The following is a 16077-nucleotide window of genomic DNA, read 5'->3' on the forward strand; positions in this document are numbered from 1 at the left end:
CCTAGTCCTGCCCCTGCTTCCGGCCACGGCCCCTCCCCTGCAGCAGCTGCTCCCCCCCCCCCCCCCACACACACAGAGGGGGTTCAGCACCGCGTGGAGACGCCATTTTAAGTCAGTTTTGTCGGCTGACTCAAAGGACATTTCATGTTCGTGTAAGGAAATACCTGGTCCTTCACAATGGTCAAAACCATAGATTGCATGTTTAATGTTCTGAAATGTCAGATATTTATTCATTTAAGATTATTATTTCTTTTATCTTGAAAAATTAATGAAAACCTGTGCTAGCCATTGTGGTGGATTTAAAGATGCAAAATCCAGTCATCACTTAAAATCTAATAAAACTTTTTCAGTCAAGACCTTGTTCTTTAAAATGAAATCCTGATTCTTTGCACTTAGAGGCCTTGTGATCCCCACCAGAAGGAGGTAATTGTCCAGATTGAAAGACAGGAGGAAGATCGTGGGCCAGTGAGGACCACGGGTAGAGGCCCTGAGTTCCAGTCAAACCTTGGAGTCTGCTACTTCCAATGAAATGTCTTCAGGGAGCCTTCTAGTAGGAAACCCAGCATGCCTTCATGTGGACCCCACTCCTTATTTGAGTTAGGGTTTGATCACTGTGTTTTGCAGCTCCCGTACGTGCTGTCAACATCTTCAGACCATTCTCTTAATGCTTCAACACCAGGGTTGTTTGGCAGTGTCAACCAGAGCCCTCGAGCTGCTGTGGTTGCAGTAGGGGGTGCCCAGCCTCAGGTGGAAGACTGTAGATTTTATGCCTGGGGCAAAGTTACAAACTAGATGTAGTGATTTTTGATTCCTGTCTGATTAAATGGGTGAGTTTACCTAGTTTGGATCTTTCTTTATTGTGGACAAGAAAGTGTAAAGACTTAATTTCTGCTGAGTGAGACCTTATTTACATGAGTGCAGTTCAAAGCTGTCTCTCTGACTTCTCTTTTGGATCTCAAGTGTTATATGGTTCCAACCTAATTACGTTAATCAGTCCTGTTTTCTCTGTATCCCCTAAATGAATATTACTTGAGCTATTAAAGGAAAGCAGTCATCTTAGGGCAGGATGTGGCTGTATTATGTTAATATTGTTTGCTACTTCACATTATTACTTGAAGTACGGAGATAAAAATACATTAAAAAATACAAGTATAAATAGGCTGGGGACAGTGGGAGAAGATTCAACATTAAAAGAAGCAAAGAAAGTATCACAAAATTAGATTGGCTAAGCTGGGGAAGGAAGGGGAAGATTAATAATTATAAAGAAAAAAGTTACAATAAAATTACAATTATTCATATATCTTAATTGATTGTGTGTTTAATTCTACCTAATCCTTTTTAAGGAAAAAAAAAAGAATATGTGATGCTTCTGCATAGAAAAACACACTAAATGTAAATATTTATTTTTAAATATCTTTAGGGAGTTGGGAGAGTTTGTTTGCCCAGTATGCCTTCTCCTTAGTCCTTGCAGGATGGATTTAAATAGTATGGATGTGAGTACATGGGCATAGTTAGTGCAGTATAGTTAACTGAGAGGAAGATCTCCAGGAACTCCTGCTGTTCCAGCCCAGTGAGTTACTGAGAAGCCTGGGGCAATTTGTTCAGCTTCTGTGCTGTGTTCCTGGGGCTCTGCTGCCAGTGGCATCTCGGGAATAAAAAGATGGGTCTGGCTAAATGTGCTCCTGTGGAATTTCAGTGCTTAAAACGTATGGGTATGTGGTATTAGTGCATAGCTATGCAGCTAAAGAAATAACAAGGAATGTGGTCATAAATTTGCTGCTGGATTATTTTAGTGAGGGGAATATGGTGTCTGCTTCCCAGGGCAAAAGAACCTTCTTTAACTTTGAGGTAGATTCAGCCATGCCTTTTGTTTGTAGATCGATGGTAACTTTCAGAATTAGCCAAGAGCAGCTCCTTGCTGAATCGTTGCAGTTCATTCTTCCTTTGCACGAGAAGGTGGTTTGATGAATCCTTCCTGTGATGAGTTTCCATGCCAGGTTAACCAATGTGAAGCTGAGCTGCCAAGTGGCACCAGTTGGGCAGAGGAGTAGCTGTGTCCCATGTGAGTCCATGGGGGTGTGGAGCTGCCACTGTGCTCCGTGCAGGATGGGTATCTTGCACACAGCTGGGCGTGGAAGAGTCTCGTGTGTGCAGCCAACTGCTTCCCTGGTCTTGTAGGGCCACCAAGAATGAGGCTGCTGTGTGCTCATCTTGCTGTGTCAGACTGATGCTTCTGGTGGAGACAGACAGTGCCTGATAACTTGGAGATTTAGCATGGGGAGAGAAGAAGAGGTTGCTCAAGAGTTGAAACTTATAAGTGGCTTAGCAATAATCTTTGTACTTAACACCAAACAAAAGAATCCCAAACAAGTAGGTAATAAAATTTACTTTTTCTTCCCCTTTGCTTTTTTTTTTTTTTAACTTCAAATAAGCTTAATTTTGAGGTGATACTTGGCATACAAAGGACTTGCTACCTCTTTGTTAGTGTAGTTATATGGCGATGTGTACAGTATTTTAAGTACTTGGAAAGTGCTTCTAAATGAACCAGTGATGTTTTTGCAATGCTGTTCAAAAGAAACACTTTTGGTTTTAAAATTAGTTTCTAGGCAAGGTACTGGAAACTTTGACTTGTTTGTGTGATCTGTGAATAGGTGTTGATTAGAGCAAGCTTTTCCATTAGGTGAATGTTTCAAATATATTTCTTTATTCAAACAGAACTTCTGAATCTGAAGATAAAATATAATTCAAGCATTTTGCATCAGGCTGTTCTTACATTTACTGTAGCAATAACTGCTTTTGTAGCCTTCCCCAGTGTTGTTTTTCTCCCTTGCACAGATTTGGTACAGCTCTAAAATACTGGGGTTTAATGTTCTTGCTATAGAAAGATATAATGATGTGGGTAGCAATTTTTTCATTATAGCAAGACTTAGTAAGATTTTTTTCTTTTACAAATGATTTTACATAGTTCCTGCTTTTTAGTCTGTTTTAAAAAGGGTTTTGTTGGGTGTGCCACTTATCTGATCTGTAGAGTAGAAAAAGGGAGCCTTGCTACTTACAGATGAGCTGCTGTGCTTTCAGAAGCTGCAGATGATGCAAGCAAAAGAAGGCAGACTCATTTGTCATCAAAATGGTCCAGTTACTTTTGATAAGAAAAACACAAGTTTCTTTGATAAGAAGAACAGAAGTTAGAGCACTCAGAATAAAACTAAAATAATACAAGGTCTGAACATGTATCTGTTCACAGACTGTTCTGTTCTTCAAGCTTTCAATACACAACTGGCTGTTTTAGAAAAGTTGGGCTAAAAAGCTAAAGGACTGGATGTTGTAATACGCATTAGATGCCTAGGAATAAAACTGATTTTTGTTGGGCTTTTCGTACCACCTCCTCCCTGTTACTTAGATTGTGTAGAGTTTTGAGAAAATGAATGTTAACTCTTTTAAGTCAAAGTCTTGGTGCTCTTCACAGGGTACAGTAGTAATGGAGAAAAACCTTTTATAGGCGTATTTCAGCTAACAGTAATATGATCTAATAAAACTAAAATTTCACTTAGGTTTCAGTTTAGTACTTTTACTAAAGAAAAAATAAACTTTCTGCTAAGTCCTTGTCTTTTGAAGCTATCTATTTTAATTTAGAAGTTTTATAGTTGAAAGAATCTAGTTCTGTACTTAAAATATTGTGAGCTTTATTGTGTTTAAAAAAGAAATTCTGAGGGTTCCTGTGTCATTGTTCTCTAAAGTTCAGAATTCTGCTTTACTCATTACTACATATTGCAACTGTAAATGCTTACTTGTAAGAACCTACACAGAAAGGATTTTGTGCCTAGATTAACCAAGAGTAATATGAACTTTGTCTTTGTTTTCAGTCCAGAGGAGCTTCCTGTCCATGATGTAGCGATAGAAAAGGTAAGTCCAGTGTCTTCCAAGTTTTTTTTTAAATAGGAAATAAACATTTATAGATTTATGACTTTAAAAATATAAATCATTGTGAAATGAGGAGATGAAGCATTCTAGTGATTTGCATTCCCAAAGAAACTTATTCTAAGTCTATAAGGAGTTTGGTCCTTGAGGCCATGCTAACTTGTCCACACATCCCTTGGGGCCTACGGGATCTTTTCATGTACTATTTGCAATGAGACATGAGATTTCCTCACCCATTATATGACCTGTTAAAGGAAACAGCTACTTAAGAGATCACACCCAGCTCTGCCCTGAAAGAGCAAGAGCTATTGTCTCTGTGTCATGAGCTGTCATCAGCTGTAGAGGGTGGATGGATTGTCCAAGTGAGGTGATGGCTTTGATGCCCTGAGGAGATTCAGTTCCCTGGGAATTGAATTTCTACTTTTCTAGACCTAGTTTCTATTGGTATTTCCTTTTGGTCAGTCAGACCCATTGTTATCTCTAAGACCAGATCAGATTTTTCTTTGTCCATACTGATATTCTGTATAATCAGAAAACTCAAGGTGAAATATTTAAGGCTGCAAGTTTAAAGTTAGTACTCTTGGTTGCCCAAATCAATAGACTGGGATAAGGGATGGAATGACTTATTCAAAGGCAGCTCAGCTCCCCAAGTGTTAAATGCAGTAGCTGCTGAAAATTAGTTATTTCAAGCTTCAGTATAAGGCTAGTGAGAATAATTCTCATTAAAAAAGGGAAATTCTGAGTCTGGTTCCTGTGCATTTCTGTGTATACAGTCTGAAATAGTTGTTCTTTCCTGCCATGTTTCATTATATTCAATTACTTAGTGTATATATGATTTCATTTCCATCAAAAGGACACAGCAGGATGGTGAGTCTATATATAAATATTAGGCAACTTGGAATTAATTGTGGTGTGTGTGTTTTGAAGCCCTGTTTCACTGTGGCTTTATAGTTAGCCTTAAGTTATTGGGGGAAAATAGAGTCTCCGTTCTTTGTCCCATATTGGATTCAAGCTGTCTGAAACAAAATGTCAGTACGGAAAACATATTTATTGAATCAATGTTAAATTGCAAATCTAGTGCAAATCTTTTATAATCCTGCAGCAATGCTCTTGTGTTAGACTCCTGTTTAAACTCCTGGTGATATCCTGACCTCTGCTGGTTTGAGGTTTTTCTGTCTTCTATCAGTGGCATTTGAGTCTTTGCAATTTTCAATATGCCATTCATAGGATAATTAATATATCATATTAATTGTAGGCTAAGACTGCAAACTTTCTGTGCAGTATCTTATAAGGTCACTTAATTGGAACTATTTATGCTTTCTTTTTGCCTTACTTTTAAATTTAAAAAAATATTCTTATCTTTTAATGTAATTTACGACTTATGTAAAGTTGTGTATCCTTGTGAAATTTGAATCTCTATTCTTCATATACACTCTAGTGTAAAGGTTAGGTCAGGGGTTCTGTGTATGCATGTGCATTTATGTTCATAATACTTTTAATTATGCATTATTAGTGTGAATGCTTCATTGTTGCTTCCTTAATGCTGCAACTTCAATGCTTCATTATGTTGCTGCATATTTGATGACTTAAACACATTGAATCATTGTCCTACATTATTAATTACTTCAGATGAATCATCCAGCACATCTGAGGTTAAAATAGAGGAGGAAAAACCATCTAGAGGAGAAAAGTAGCTGGAGAACTGACCTCAGGAAATGTGGAGTCTGTGTCTTGACTCTGTTTTTGAAGTGCTATGAAAAGTTTTCTAAGTAATACTCTGTTTTGTTTTGTCTTTGGTTTATTAGATTATAAATTCTCTAGGGAAGTGTTCAGCAAATTCTGGTTTTGTCTGAGGCTTCTGGTTCACTGCTTGAAGTGTCAGCTCTAGCACACTTGCTCTCCAAGAAGGTGGAGTGCTACACAAAAGATGGATGCTTGCCAACTTCATGCTATTTTGCTTTCAGTAGAGTGTTATTTACTGACACAGGAGTAAGAAACTTTCTGTGCTTCAGTTAGGGATTCTGTTATTCCCAGTGGCAAGAATTCTTCAAAGTGTAAAATATACTCAGAAGACAGATAAATGGATTAATTTTTTTGGTGACAACTACATGGAACTTGCCTGAAAGAGCAGCAGCTGCATCCCTCTACTCTGCAATGAGCTGTGTCAGATATATCCATGTTTTCAGCGTTGCACCTGTTAGACATGAAAGTGAACATAATTCAGACTAGAAGAAAAATAGCTAAAAGTTTTCTACAACTGAATGCAGAAATAATTGCTGTTTTTACTACAGTGGCATCACTTGAGAACTGGGATAAATTGATACAGAAGACATAAAAGCTTGAACAAGCATACAATTGAAGTGAGTTTCTGGCTCAGAAGACCAAAAATCTTGAAAGTAGATCAAAAGTACAAACAAAAAGACGCTGGGAGCAGATAGGGTTTTATTTTTCTTACCAATTATCTGAACAGCCTGTTGAGGGCAGAGACCTTTCCTGACTTGATGGTGATGTTATTCCTGCAATCTAAACTATGCCTAGAGAACATCTGCTTTAAGAGATGTTAACAATGGTTATTTCTTAAAGGGGTCAGGAGTGTAGATGAGAATCAGAATCAGGGTTGTGAAACCTATGAAATCTGGGAAGCAGTAGTTTTTCTACAGTTCCCTCTAATGAAAGCCTTAAGAAAACTGTTTTAAATAAATATATAAATATATGAAAAGCAAGTGTTTAAGATGTTACAAAATACAGCATGGAACCTGAACAAGAATGTGGGCAGTTGTTTGTAACATGCATAGTTAGATAAGTTAAGGTTGAAAAAGTAGAGGCACTTCTTTCCCTGTAACTTTCTTATGTAAGCTTACATCAGCTGGGCTCAAAAAGAAAGAAGTTAGAGAAAAAAACCCAAGCAATTAATTTCCAGGGCACTTCATGGACTGAATCATGGCTGGGATGATCAATAGTCATCAAGTTGTACTGCAAGTACAAGACTTTGGTCTCCTGGATTAAAGGAATCCTTAGCCCATTTTGTTGCACTGATAGCCAAGAAAGAATGAACAAATTCTGATGAGTAAGAACTAGAAGTAAAATTAGAATTCTGTTGAGACGATAAGTAATAATTTTCTTTAATATTTTCCCCCAACACTTCAGATGGAGTTAATGAAACTAATAATAAGTTTTCAGTATCCCGCAGAGCTTTGAAATTAAACCCTGACATCGTTACCAGATTGCATCACTAGCCATATGAGACAGTAAGGAAGTTCAGCACTCCTTCCTATCTTTATTAAGCCTTGGATTTGAAGTTGGAGGAAGACAGGCTGTCCTCTGCAAAAAAAAAAAACAACAAGCCCTAAATATTTGTTAATGTCATCTTAGAAGAAAAATAACTAATACCACACATGTTTTTCTGCTTGAGCTTCTGCTTATCCTGAGCTCCAAAGCATTATGAAGGAGTTGAAATAGTGTAGGTTTTTGATTTGTTTTCTTAATGTAGTTAATAGTTAACTATTAGTATACCAAGAGACACCTAACCTGCTTTAAGTTTGTAAAACTAGGCTGTAAAAATATGCACTGAAGCTCTTCCTGTCATTGGAACCAGCAAAATGAAGATTTTTGGCTGTGAAGCGCCAAAGTGCCTTGAAATTCCAGGGACTAAAATAGGCAATTCCAAGTGCTTGTGTGGTTCTCAAATTAAAAAAGTTGATGGTGACTGTAGCAATGTTTTCATACGCAGAAGGATCCTCCTTAAGGCAGTTCCCTGGTTTTAAAGCTGTATATAATGTGAAGGATGTGTGGAATTTGTATATTTCCTATGTTACATTATATACCACTTAATATAACTGTTTATTTTGAGAAGGGGTTTGTTTTGTTTTGAATTCTCATTTTATCACCTTGTTACTGAAATATTCTTGTCAGTAATAAAATTTAAGGGAGTTGATCTTACCTTCAGAAAAAATTATTGATGTTAAGATACAGGGTCATTTAGGTAAAAATGTACCAGGCCAAGGATGAGAATCACCACAAGGCTTTCTAGCTTTTAATATCCAGAATTAGAGCTTATTCCCACTTCTGCTGTTGCTCTGTTATACTATGTGCTTGTTTTTGTTCATTTACTTTGTGCCTTTTATGTGATCACAGGAAAACGGCAGCTGATTATGTTTAGGGCACGTGTGGGTAAAGGTGATCATTGTTTCAGAGTCATCTACCTTTTAAGAAGCTTGCAGCGTTAATTATTTGCCTGAAAATTTACTGAATACAGAAACAAATTTAAGGTGTTTTTGTATTTGCCAAAAAAAGTGTAGAGAAGAAACTTTACAAAGATTGTACTTAAACTCCTCTTACAAAATGCAGTTCTTTACATTATTCTAAAAAAAAAAAAAGTTTCTGCCTGTTTTTTTTATTGGCTGGAGTTTTTTTTGTCTTAAATTAATTGATGCTACTCTTCTTTGCTCTTCTTAAATTACTGGATAAAAAGTTGATGCTGTGTTAAACTTTTTCTCAATATTTCTAGAAAAGCATAAATAATTTTGAATGTATGCATTTTGAAAAGATTAAAAAATCTGATTTATTTTTTTTCCTAGCAAAAGCACCTTGAAATTGAAAGAACTACAAAATGGCTTAAGATGCTGAAAAGCTGGGAAAAATACAAGAACAGTGAAAAGGTAAGGTCATGCATGCTTTTTTCGTTAGCTATCACTTCTGAATGTATGAATAATGTTAAATTAGATTGTCTATATTTATGAGATCTAAATAAAAAAACCCCAAAGCCCCCACACTGAAAGACAAATGCATTTTATTCTTCCAAAATGCAATGATAACCCAACAATCTGGTGGTCACATGCAAGGGATTTCTGAGGGCACTGTCACATAGGCTCTCTAACATACTCATTGTAGTAATTGTGTGCTTGCACTGTGGGGTGGGCACAAGGATCACACACCAGTCTGTGTTCACCTGTGCAAAACAATCTGTGGGTCAGGTGAAGCATCAGACCTGCTTGTCTTTTCTCGCAGAGAGCTCCAGTGGTGTTGGATTTAGACTCTAAGAATGCAAAGGAGGGAAAAGAAAAATTGCTAAAAACTTGAAAAGAGGGGACACCTTTGGGTGGGTATAGCTGAATTCTTCAGAAATCATAAATCTCTCTCAAGGGTTATGAATTTTAACTTTGCTTTTTAAAATTTCTTTGTATGCTGGATAATGTAGTATTAAAATTACTCTTGAGATACTGGAGTATTTGTCTTATGATCTATGAGGTTTTTTGTTATTAATCTCTTCTGTGGTTTCCTTTTTTTTTTTTTTCCTTTTTTGCAGGCCAGGTTTACTGAAGGGCCTAGGATAGCTTACAGTCTTGGATCAGTGAAAACCTCCTTGAATAACTCTCCAAGGAAACTGATTAGTCACAACATGAGGCATATAGTTTGATGTTTAAATTATCACACTTGCCAGCACATATATCTTAGGATATCTCAAGATACCTGGTTGCTTTGATAAAAGGAGAGTTGCACTGATTAAGTTAGAAGGTAAAAAGTAAAGGAAGCCATTCAGTGCCCTATCCCCTTGGGATAAATCTGTTTTTCCTGTGAATAATATGCAAGACAGCATTCATAATCTTCAAGAGAAGTGAATTTTTTTGTTATTATGAATGGGATCTACTTTTGAATAGAATACTTTATAACTTGATGGGCTTTTTTTTCTATTATAGAGCCAGTATGGAAGAACTGAAATATGCTGGCAGCTACTTAGCATGCCCAGAAGTACTATATTTCTTGACTTTACAAAAAAATAGAAGTACATTTATTTTATATGTGAAGCAGCAGGTGAATTTGAAGGAAGTGAATTGGCCCATTAATAATCTTTAAATTGCTTTTGAGTTTTTTTAGTTACAGAATTATTTTTATCCTACTCAGACAACAAATAATGGTCTGGAGGTAATGACAGAAAGTGGGTTATGTTAGGTATGCCATTAAGTGCTAAGTGCTTTTACTTGCTTCAAAAGCTATGTAGAGATTTTCATGTGAATAGTTTATTTGCTGGAATTGCAGTCTTTGTCATCGTTGGATTCTGGAAGAATTTCAGCTGGTAAAGAACTTTCTGGAGAGGCTGTATTCTCAAGACTGTGTTTTGGGGAGGTTTTCCTATCTATTCTTCTGGCTTTTTGGTGGATAATGTACAGAATATGAGGTTCTCAAATTTCCTCATCTCATCCAGAGGGCTTAAAACTTGTATTTTCTGCTGGGGATTCTGTTGGTTTTTTCTGATGCTGCTGATCCCACCCATCTTTTGCTGAAGACTAGAAGACATCTGTTGTGCATCCTAGCTGACTGGGTGATTGTCCTGCAACAGTAGCTTACTCCCTTAGTAGCCTTTCATTTTGGTAAATTGTTCTGTGCAAACTTTGAAGGGTGATACAAAGACGAGAATACTTGTTTGCCTGATGAGCAGGGAGCTGAGGTGCTGTAATTGAAGCAGAAGAAATTTACTCGGCGTGTCCCCTACTCTTTGTGTCTGCTTACTACCTTTAGTCTTGAGACTAGTAGCTATGTCTTGCACTTTGGTTTCATTAAAAAAACAAAGCCAGTGGTTGGTGCTTTTCAGGCTATGACTAAGAAGCTAGCAAAAGAATTTTCTCAACTGTATCCATGAAAAAGTAATAGTTTGTTTCACAAGTTTTTCTCATAAACCTACTTTCTGTCCTGCCGTTTCCTGTGGAAAGAGAAGCTAGAGGGCTCAACATTTGTGGCTTTGTTTCTTTACTGTAGCAATTGGGTGGTTTGAAGATCAAGTATGTTCCCAAGTCAAAGGGATGCTAAAAAAATTGTGTAACAGCTACTTCATTTGCAGAGAGAATGTTAAATATGACCTTTCAGGTAACACAATAGCTGTGTGTTACCCCAGCAGCAGCAATCTTCCTCTTCAGCCATCAGTGAGGTCAGTCCATTACACTCTCACTTAACTGACTAATCCCCTATTCCCCAACCATGCAGAAGGTACAGGAGATCATCTGAGCTGAAAGAGTTTCAGTTCATGTAACAAATTATAGGCTGGATAATAAATAGTGGCAGGAATAATTCAATATGTTCATGAAGAGGATGAACTCTGCTTGAGGCTAGGAAAGATTTTCATCGATTGTTGAACTCTGGTGGAGCGTGAGACTCTAAAAACTCCTTGTTCTTTCTTGCATCATGTGTGGTAAGTGAACCAGAAGATACAGAATAAAGAATCAGCTTCTTCCTCCTCCCGAGCATGCAGAGGAAAGTCGGACATTATTTGTCACTGCTCTTCATGGAAAGCTTGGTGGTGTTCTCAGGCTTGTACAAAACTCCCAAATAAATGCAGATTTTACCTGCAAGTGTGCTGGAAGAAAGCACCAGCTTTCCATGCTTACCTTCTTGAAGTGTGGAAGCAATACCTGCAAGAACAACTCCTGACTCTTGCATTCTGTCTTCACTTGATTAGATAAAGTGGTTAACACTAGAGGAACAAATTGCTAACGAAAATGAACAGTCTATATCTTAAAAGTCTCACTTCACCTGACATTCCCATGGTTTCTGTGCAGTCAGGGTGCTCCTGAAATCAGCCTTCTTTAGAAACAGCACTGAAGGGAACATAGTGGGAACAACAACAGCAAAAACACAGGGCTGTAGATTACAGTTGTAGTGGTGGCTTGGTTTTGGAAAATGGCATACTTTAGAGATGCCTGTGTTGTCACGAAGAGCAAACGAGAGTCAGAGGAGGTGCTGGTCCTTGGAAAGTGATGTGTAGAGCAGGTATATACAAAGTACAGGACTTCAAAAAGCCGTTTGAAATGAGCCCTGATGTTATACAGCTGAGAGAGTTTTGGCTTCAGGAAATCTGTTCGTACTGTACACATACCATAAATAAATCCATATATTTTATTACATTATCCAAAGCTGTCACATGCTTACTTGTAAAATAAAGTTCTCATTTAATTTACAGAGCTGCCTTTTGGCTACTCCCTAATTTTTTTTCCATCATAACATCACAAGGAGAATTAATGAGAGAACATTAACACAGTGATGCGTGTGTGTCTGTTTCTAAGTTGCTTCAGTTTACATCTTTCCCTGATTTTTATTGTGGAAGAATGCCTCAAGAGAGAGATGGAGACTGGGCACTTTACCCTTTTCCCATTACAACTGTGCTTAAACCTAATTTTTAGAAAAAAAAAAAAAAAAAAGGATGGGAGGGTGGGGAATGGAGGGCAGCAGTGTTGTGACCATGAGGAAGCAGAAAGCAGTGGAAGAGTTGAGACCAGAAATGTTATCAGTCTCTACCATATTTGAGTAATGATTTAAAGGTAATGAAGGATGACATAATAAAATGAACCCATGTAGAACTCCATAACCATGTGTAAAGCTCCTTGATTCCTACATGATTATTTAGGCTTCTTTTCAGTGGAGTTATCATAATTCTTACAGACACCAGTCTCTGAAGTGTGTAATGGCCATTGTGTCTTTGCACGATTGATATTTGTCAAAGCTTTCATCTCCCCATCAGTCATTTCTTATGCAGGAGCTGTCATAGAGCAGCCAAGTTTGTGTTTCAGTGTGGTCTTTCTCTAGGCTTTTATTTCCTATTTGTATTCTACTGCTTAATAATCCCAGGTTCAATAAACCATCACACACAGTAAATCTTTCCTGGCTTAGTATGATCATAACTTTCAAGAAAGATTAAATAAAACTGTTGTATGTTATATTCCCATTTGAATATTTCCACCAAAGTATTTCTGTCTTTTCCTGTCTGCCTTCATCTATCTGTGATTGAAGTTGCCTAAATTGAGAGGGAAAGGAAGAAGAGAAACAATCAGGGTAGCTGGCAATTTCCAGCTGTTCTGGCATTCACACAGAATATAATAATCAAGTCCCCACTTAGTCTGGAGTCTGAACACAGAGCCATAATGAAGAACCCTCTTCGCATGCCTGAGATTTTTTGAATGTGATTGAGCAATTCTTGTATTTGCACTTTATCTTCCTTTTATGCAACCCACAGAAGTTGAAGAACCTCTAAAGGCAGCAGCCTTTGTAAATATACTTTCTTTTCATCATAAATACACTTTTTTGTGAGTCTTCAGGTTTTAATTCTTACACTTCTCATCACTGATTCTTTTTGAGGCAGCAGAGTCCCTCTGCTGCTTGTGCTTCCTGACATAACTGAGAAAGTTTTATTTTTGAGAAAACTAGTTGTACATCTTGCAGCATCAGAAATACCCATTCTCACTCTTCAGACTAGTTCTGATAGTGGCCTCATTTCTTATCCTGTGACTGGCTGGATTTATGAGTTTAGGAGATTGGGGAAGGGGAAAGAAGGGAAGGTTGTGTGTTCTGAAAGTTTTTTGCATGAAGTTTGCATTGAATGTTGAATGTTATGAACTTCATTATTTGACAGGATGGCTAATTTGGAATATTCCAAGTTTGAAAGGTTTTATCTTCTTGCTTTGTAGGTCTTTTAATTAAAATTCTGTATGTTCTCTTGTTTCACAGTGGGGAGGTCCAATTTACAGGTCCCGTTTCTTTTGGCATGAGAAGCTCCTTTTGTATTTGCAGGTGGGTAGGGCTTCATCTATTGATGTCCTACCTACTTCAAAATCAACATTAATAGTAGTTGCAAGAGTTTATGACAAATATCCTTGGCTGAATATTAGCTTAGATGCAATACTGAAATTGAACCTGTATTTTTATATAAGTTGCTTTTGTATAAATGATATATACTGAGGATGATTTTCTTTTTCTGTGTCCTGTGCTGATGGAAACGTCTCAGATTCCATAACACTATTCTTTGAATAATGCTTATTTTCATACAACATATATCTGAACTGAGTTTATATACACATATTTTGTGTTATATGAAGAAAGCCTTAATTTCAACAAATTTATTGAAGGTTGACTCGTTTAATCTCCCCAGAAGCAGAAAAAAAATAAATTGCTGAATTTTCTATTTTTTATTAACTTAGAATAGACGAGTAGATTAGAGTTCTGCAAGCATGTAGACCCAGCCTAGCTTTTAGCAGCATGTTTTCAACGTTATATTAAATATGGAAAGAAAAGACAGCAGAGGGCAGTGGTGTGGTACTTATGATTAAGATGTTAAATTAGTTAATAATCAGCTTGCTCATTTTACATGTTCTTTAGCTGTTTGGTTACTAAATGATTATCAGAAATGTTTTTTTCTGTGAAGCGTATGTGGGACATCCCACTGTCTCCCCCTTTCCCCCCCAGCCCTCGAGATGCAGTGCAGCCATGTCATTTTTACAGAATAACACAAAATCATGCAGGATGATTGAGGTTGGAAGGAGCCTTTGGAGGTCATATGGTCCAACCCTTCTCTTCTAGCAGGGCCACGTACCAGACAGCTTCTGAGTATCTCCAAGGATGGAGACTCCACAACCTGTCTGGGTAACCTATGCCAGTGCTCAGTCACCTCACAGTAAAAAAAGTGTTCCTGATGTTCAGAGGGAAGCTCCTGTGTTTTCAGTTTGTGCCCATGCCATCTGGTCCTGTCACTGGCCACCACTGAAAACTCTGGCCTCTTGGCAGCCACCCTTCAGGTATTTATACATATGGAGAAGATTGCCCCGAGCGATTTATTCTCAAGGCTGAACAGTCACAGCTCTCTCATCCTTTCCTCATATGACAGGTGCTCCAGGCCCTGAATGATCTTGTTGACCCTTTGTTGGACTCTTCTCTGTTATGTCCATGGCTCTCATGTACTGATCCCAGTACAGAACACACTACTGATGAGCAAAGGGGAAGGATCACCTGCCCCGACCTGCTGGCAATACTTTTGTCTATTGCAGCCCAGGATACCATTAGACTTCTTTGCTGTAAGGGCACATTTCTGGCTCATTTTCAACTTGGTGTCTACCAGGACCCTCACATTGCCCAAGCAGCATTCTAGCTGGGTGACCCCCTCAGCACCTACTGGTGCCTGGGGTTGCTCCTCCCAAGGTTCGGACTTTGCACTTCTCCTTGCTCAACTTCATGAGGTTTCTGTCGAGGTCCCTCTGGGTGGCAGCAGAACCCTCTGGTGTATCAGCCATGCCTGCCATTTTTCTATTGTATATAAAGTTATTTGCACTTGTTTCCATGTTATCTTTTGTGTAATGGAGGCTGTGCCATGAAAGATCTGCTCTTGAGTTACACTTCTCTCTTGTATACAGGACAGACAGTGACAGTCCTTAGTCTTGTTTTCTGTTGAGTCTGTAGGCAGGATCTTGTAACAACTTAGAAAGACTGAGAGCTTGTTTCTCCACCTAAATAAAAGAATAGTTGGAATAGCAGAGTCAGCTAGATAGAGATCTGAAATGGTTTGCAGGAAGCTCAGAATGTTATTTGAGTTTGTTCTGTCAGGTAGTGCAGTAAATTTGATCTTGGCTACTGAAAATGTTTGCTGTCCTCTTTTTTTGTTGTTGTTTTGTTTTGTCCTTTCCCCCCACATAACTGTAATGGGATGATAAAACTGTTGTCCTCTCTGCACTTTCAAAAGTTACTTTTGCCAACTAATTTTTCAGACTTTTCTTTTAAAAGCACTTCCACAATTCCCTGTTTTAGTTTTTCCTTAGTACTTCAAGGACTCTTCTAGTGTTTGGCTGTTACAGTCTGGGAAGTACAGAAGACTGGAAGGCTGTTAATGCCACTAAATCCTCTGAAACTGGTTTTTCTTCTCCTAAAAACAACCCTAAACAAACCCCACACTTCAGACATTTTGAGCTTGTTTCAATTCTATTTCACTGAGAAACTGTTATTATGAAGACTTATTTCTAGTCTGTGATGTGTGCCTGACCAGTTATTAATTTAGACCAAAAGTTGTCTTAAGACTTTCTTTTTCAATTAGTTATCTTCATTAATAACTTTATGGTTGTTGGAGACATTGAAAGATAAGTTGCAAAATGATAATTACCTGGCAAAGATATTTGTTATCAAGGTGCACTGTTGCTGTACTGTGTGTCTGAGGAATGCAGCTACATCTGACTGGGGATGCATAATACTGTTGTGGGTTTTTTTTCAAAGTTTCCAGTAAAGATTTTGCAAATTTGGTTGATTCTGCTTTCTAGTAGCCAGGCTAATCTTTTTGCAGGATGACTCCACTGCAACTGGTGTTCCTTGGCTTTCAATAGACTGAATTACCCTCTCTCTCACAAGCAGTTATCT

The 16077-nt window shown here is 37.8% G+C and overlaps 1 protein-coding gene across 1 annotated transcript in view; it reads left to right on the forward strand.

Moving 5' to 3' along the window:
• The window catches only part of USP6NL (USP6 N-terminal like), a 122438-nt gene that overhangs the window by 73375 nt on the left and 32986 nt on the right, over nt 1–16077 (forward strand). Inside the window, exons 4-5 of the mRNA XM_010001270.1 lie at nt 3864–3903; nt 8496–8576. Coding sequence (XP_009999572.1) covers nt 3864–3903; nt 8496–8576 — 121 coding nt within the window. The remainder of the gene's footprint in view (nt 1–3863; nt 3904–8495; nt 8577–16077) is intronic.

The sequence above is a fragment of the Chaetura pelagica genome, unplaced genomic scaffold (assembly GCF_000747805.2).
Source record: "Chaetura pelagica isolate M959 unplaced genomic scaffold, ChaPel_1.0 scaffold66, whole genome shotgun sequence".
NCBI lineage: Eukaryota > Metazoa > Chordata > Aves > Apodiformes > Apodidae > Chaetura > Chaetura pelagica.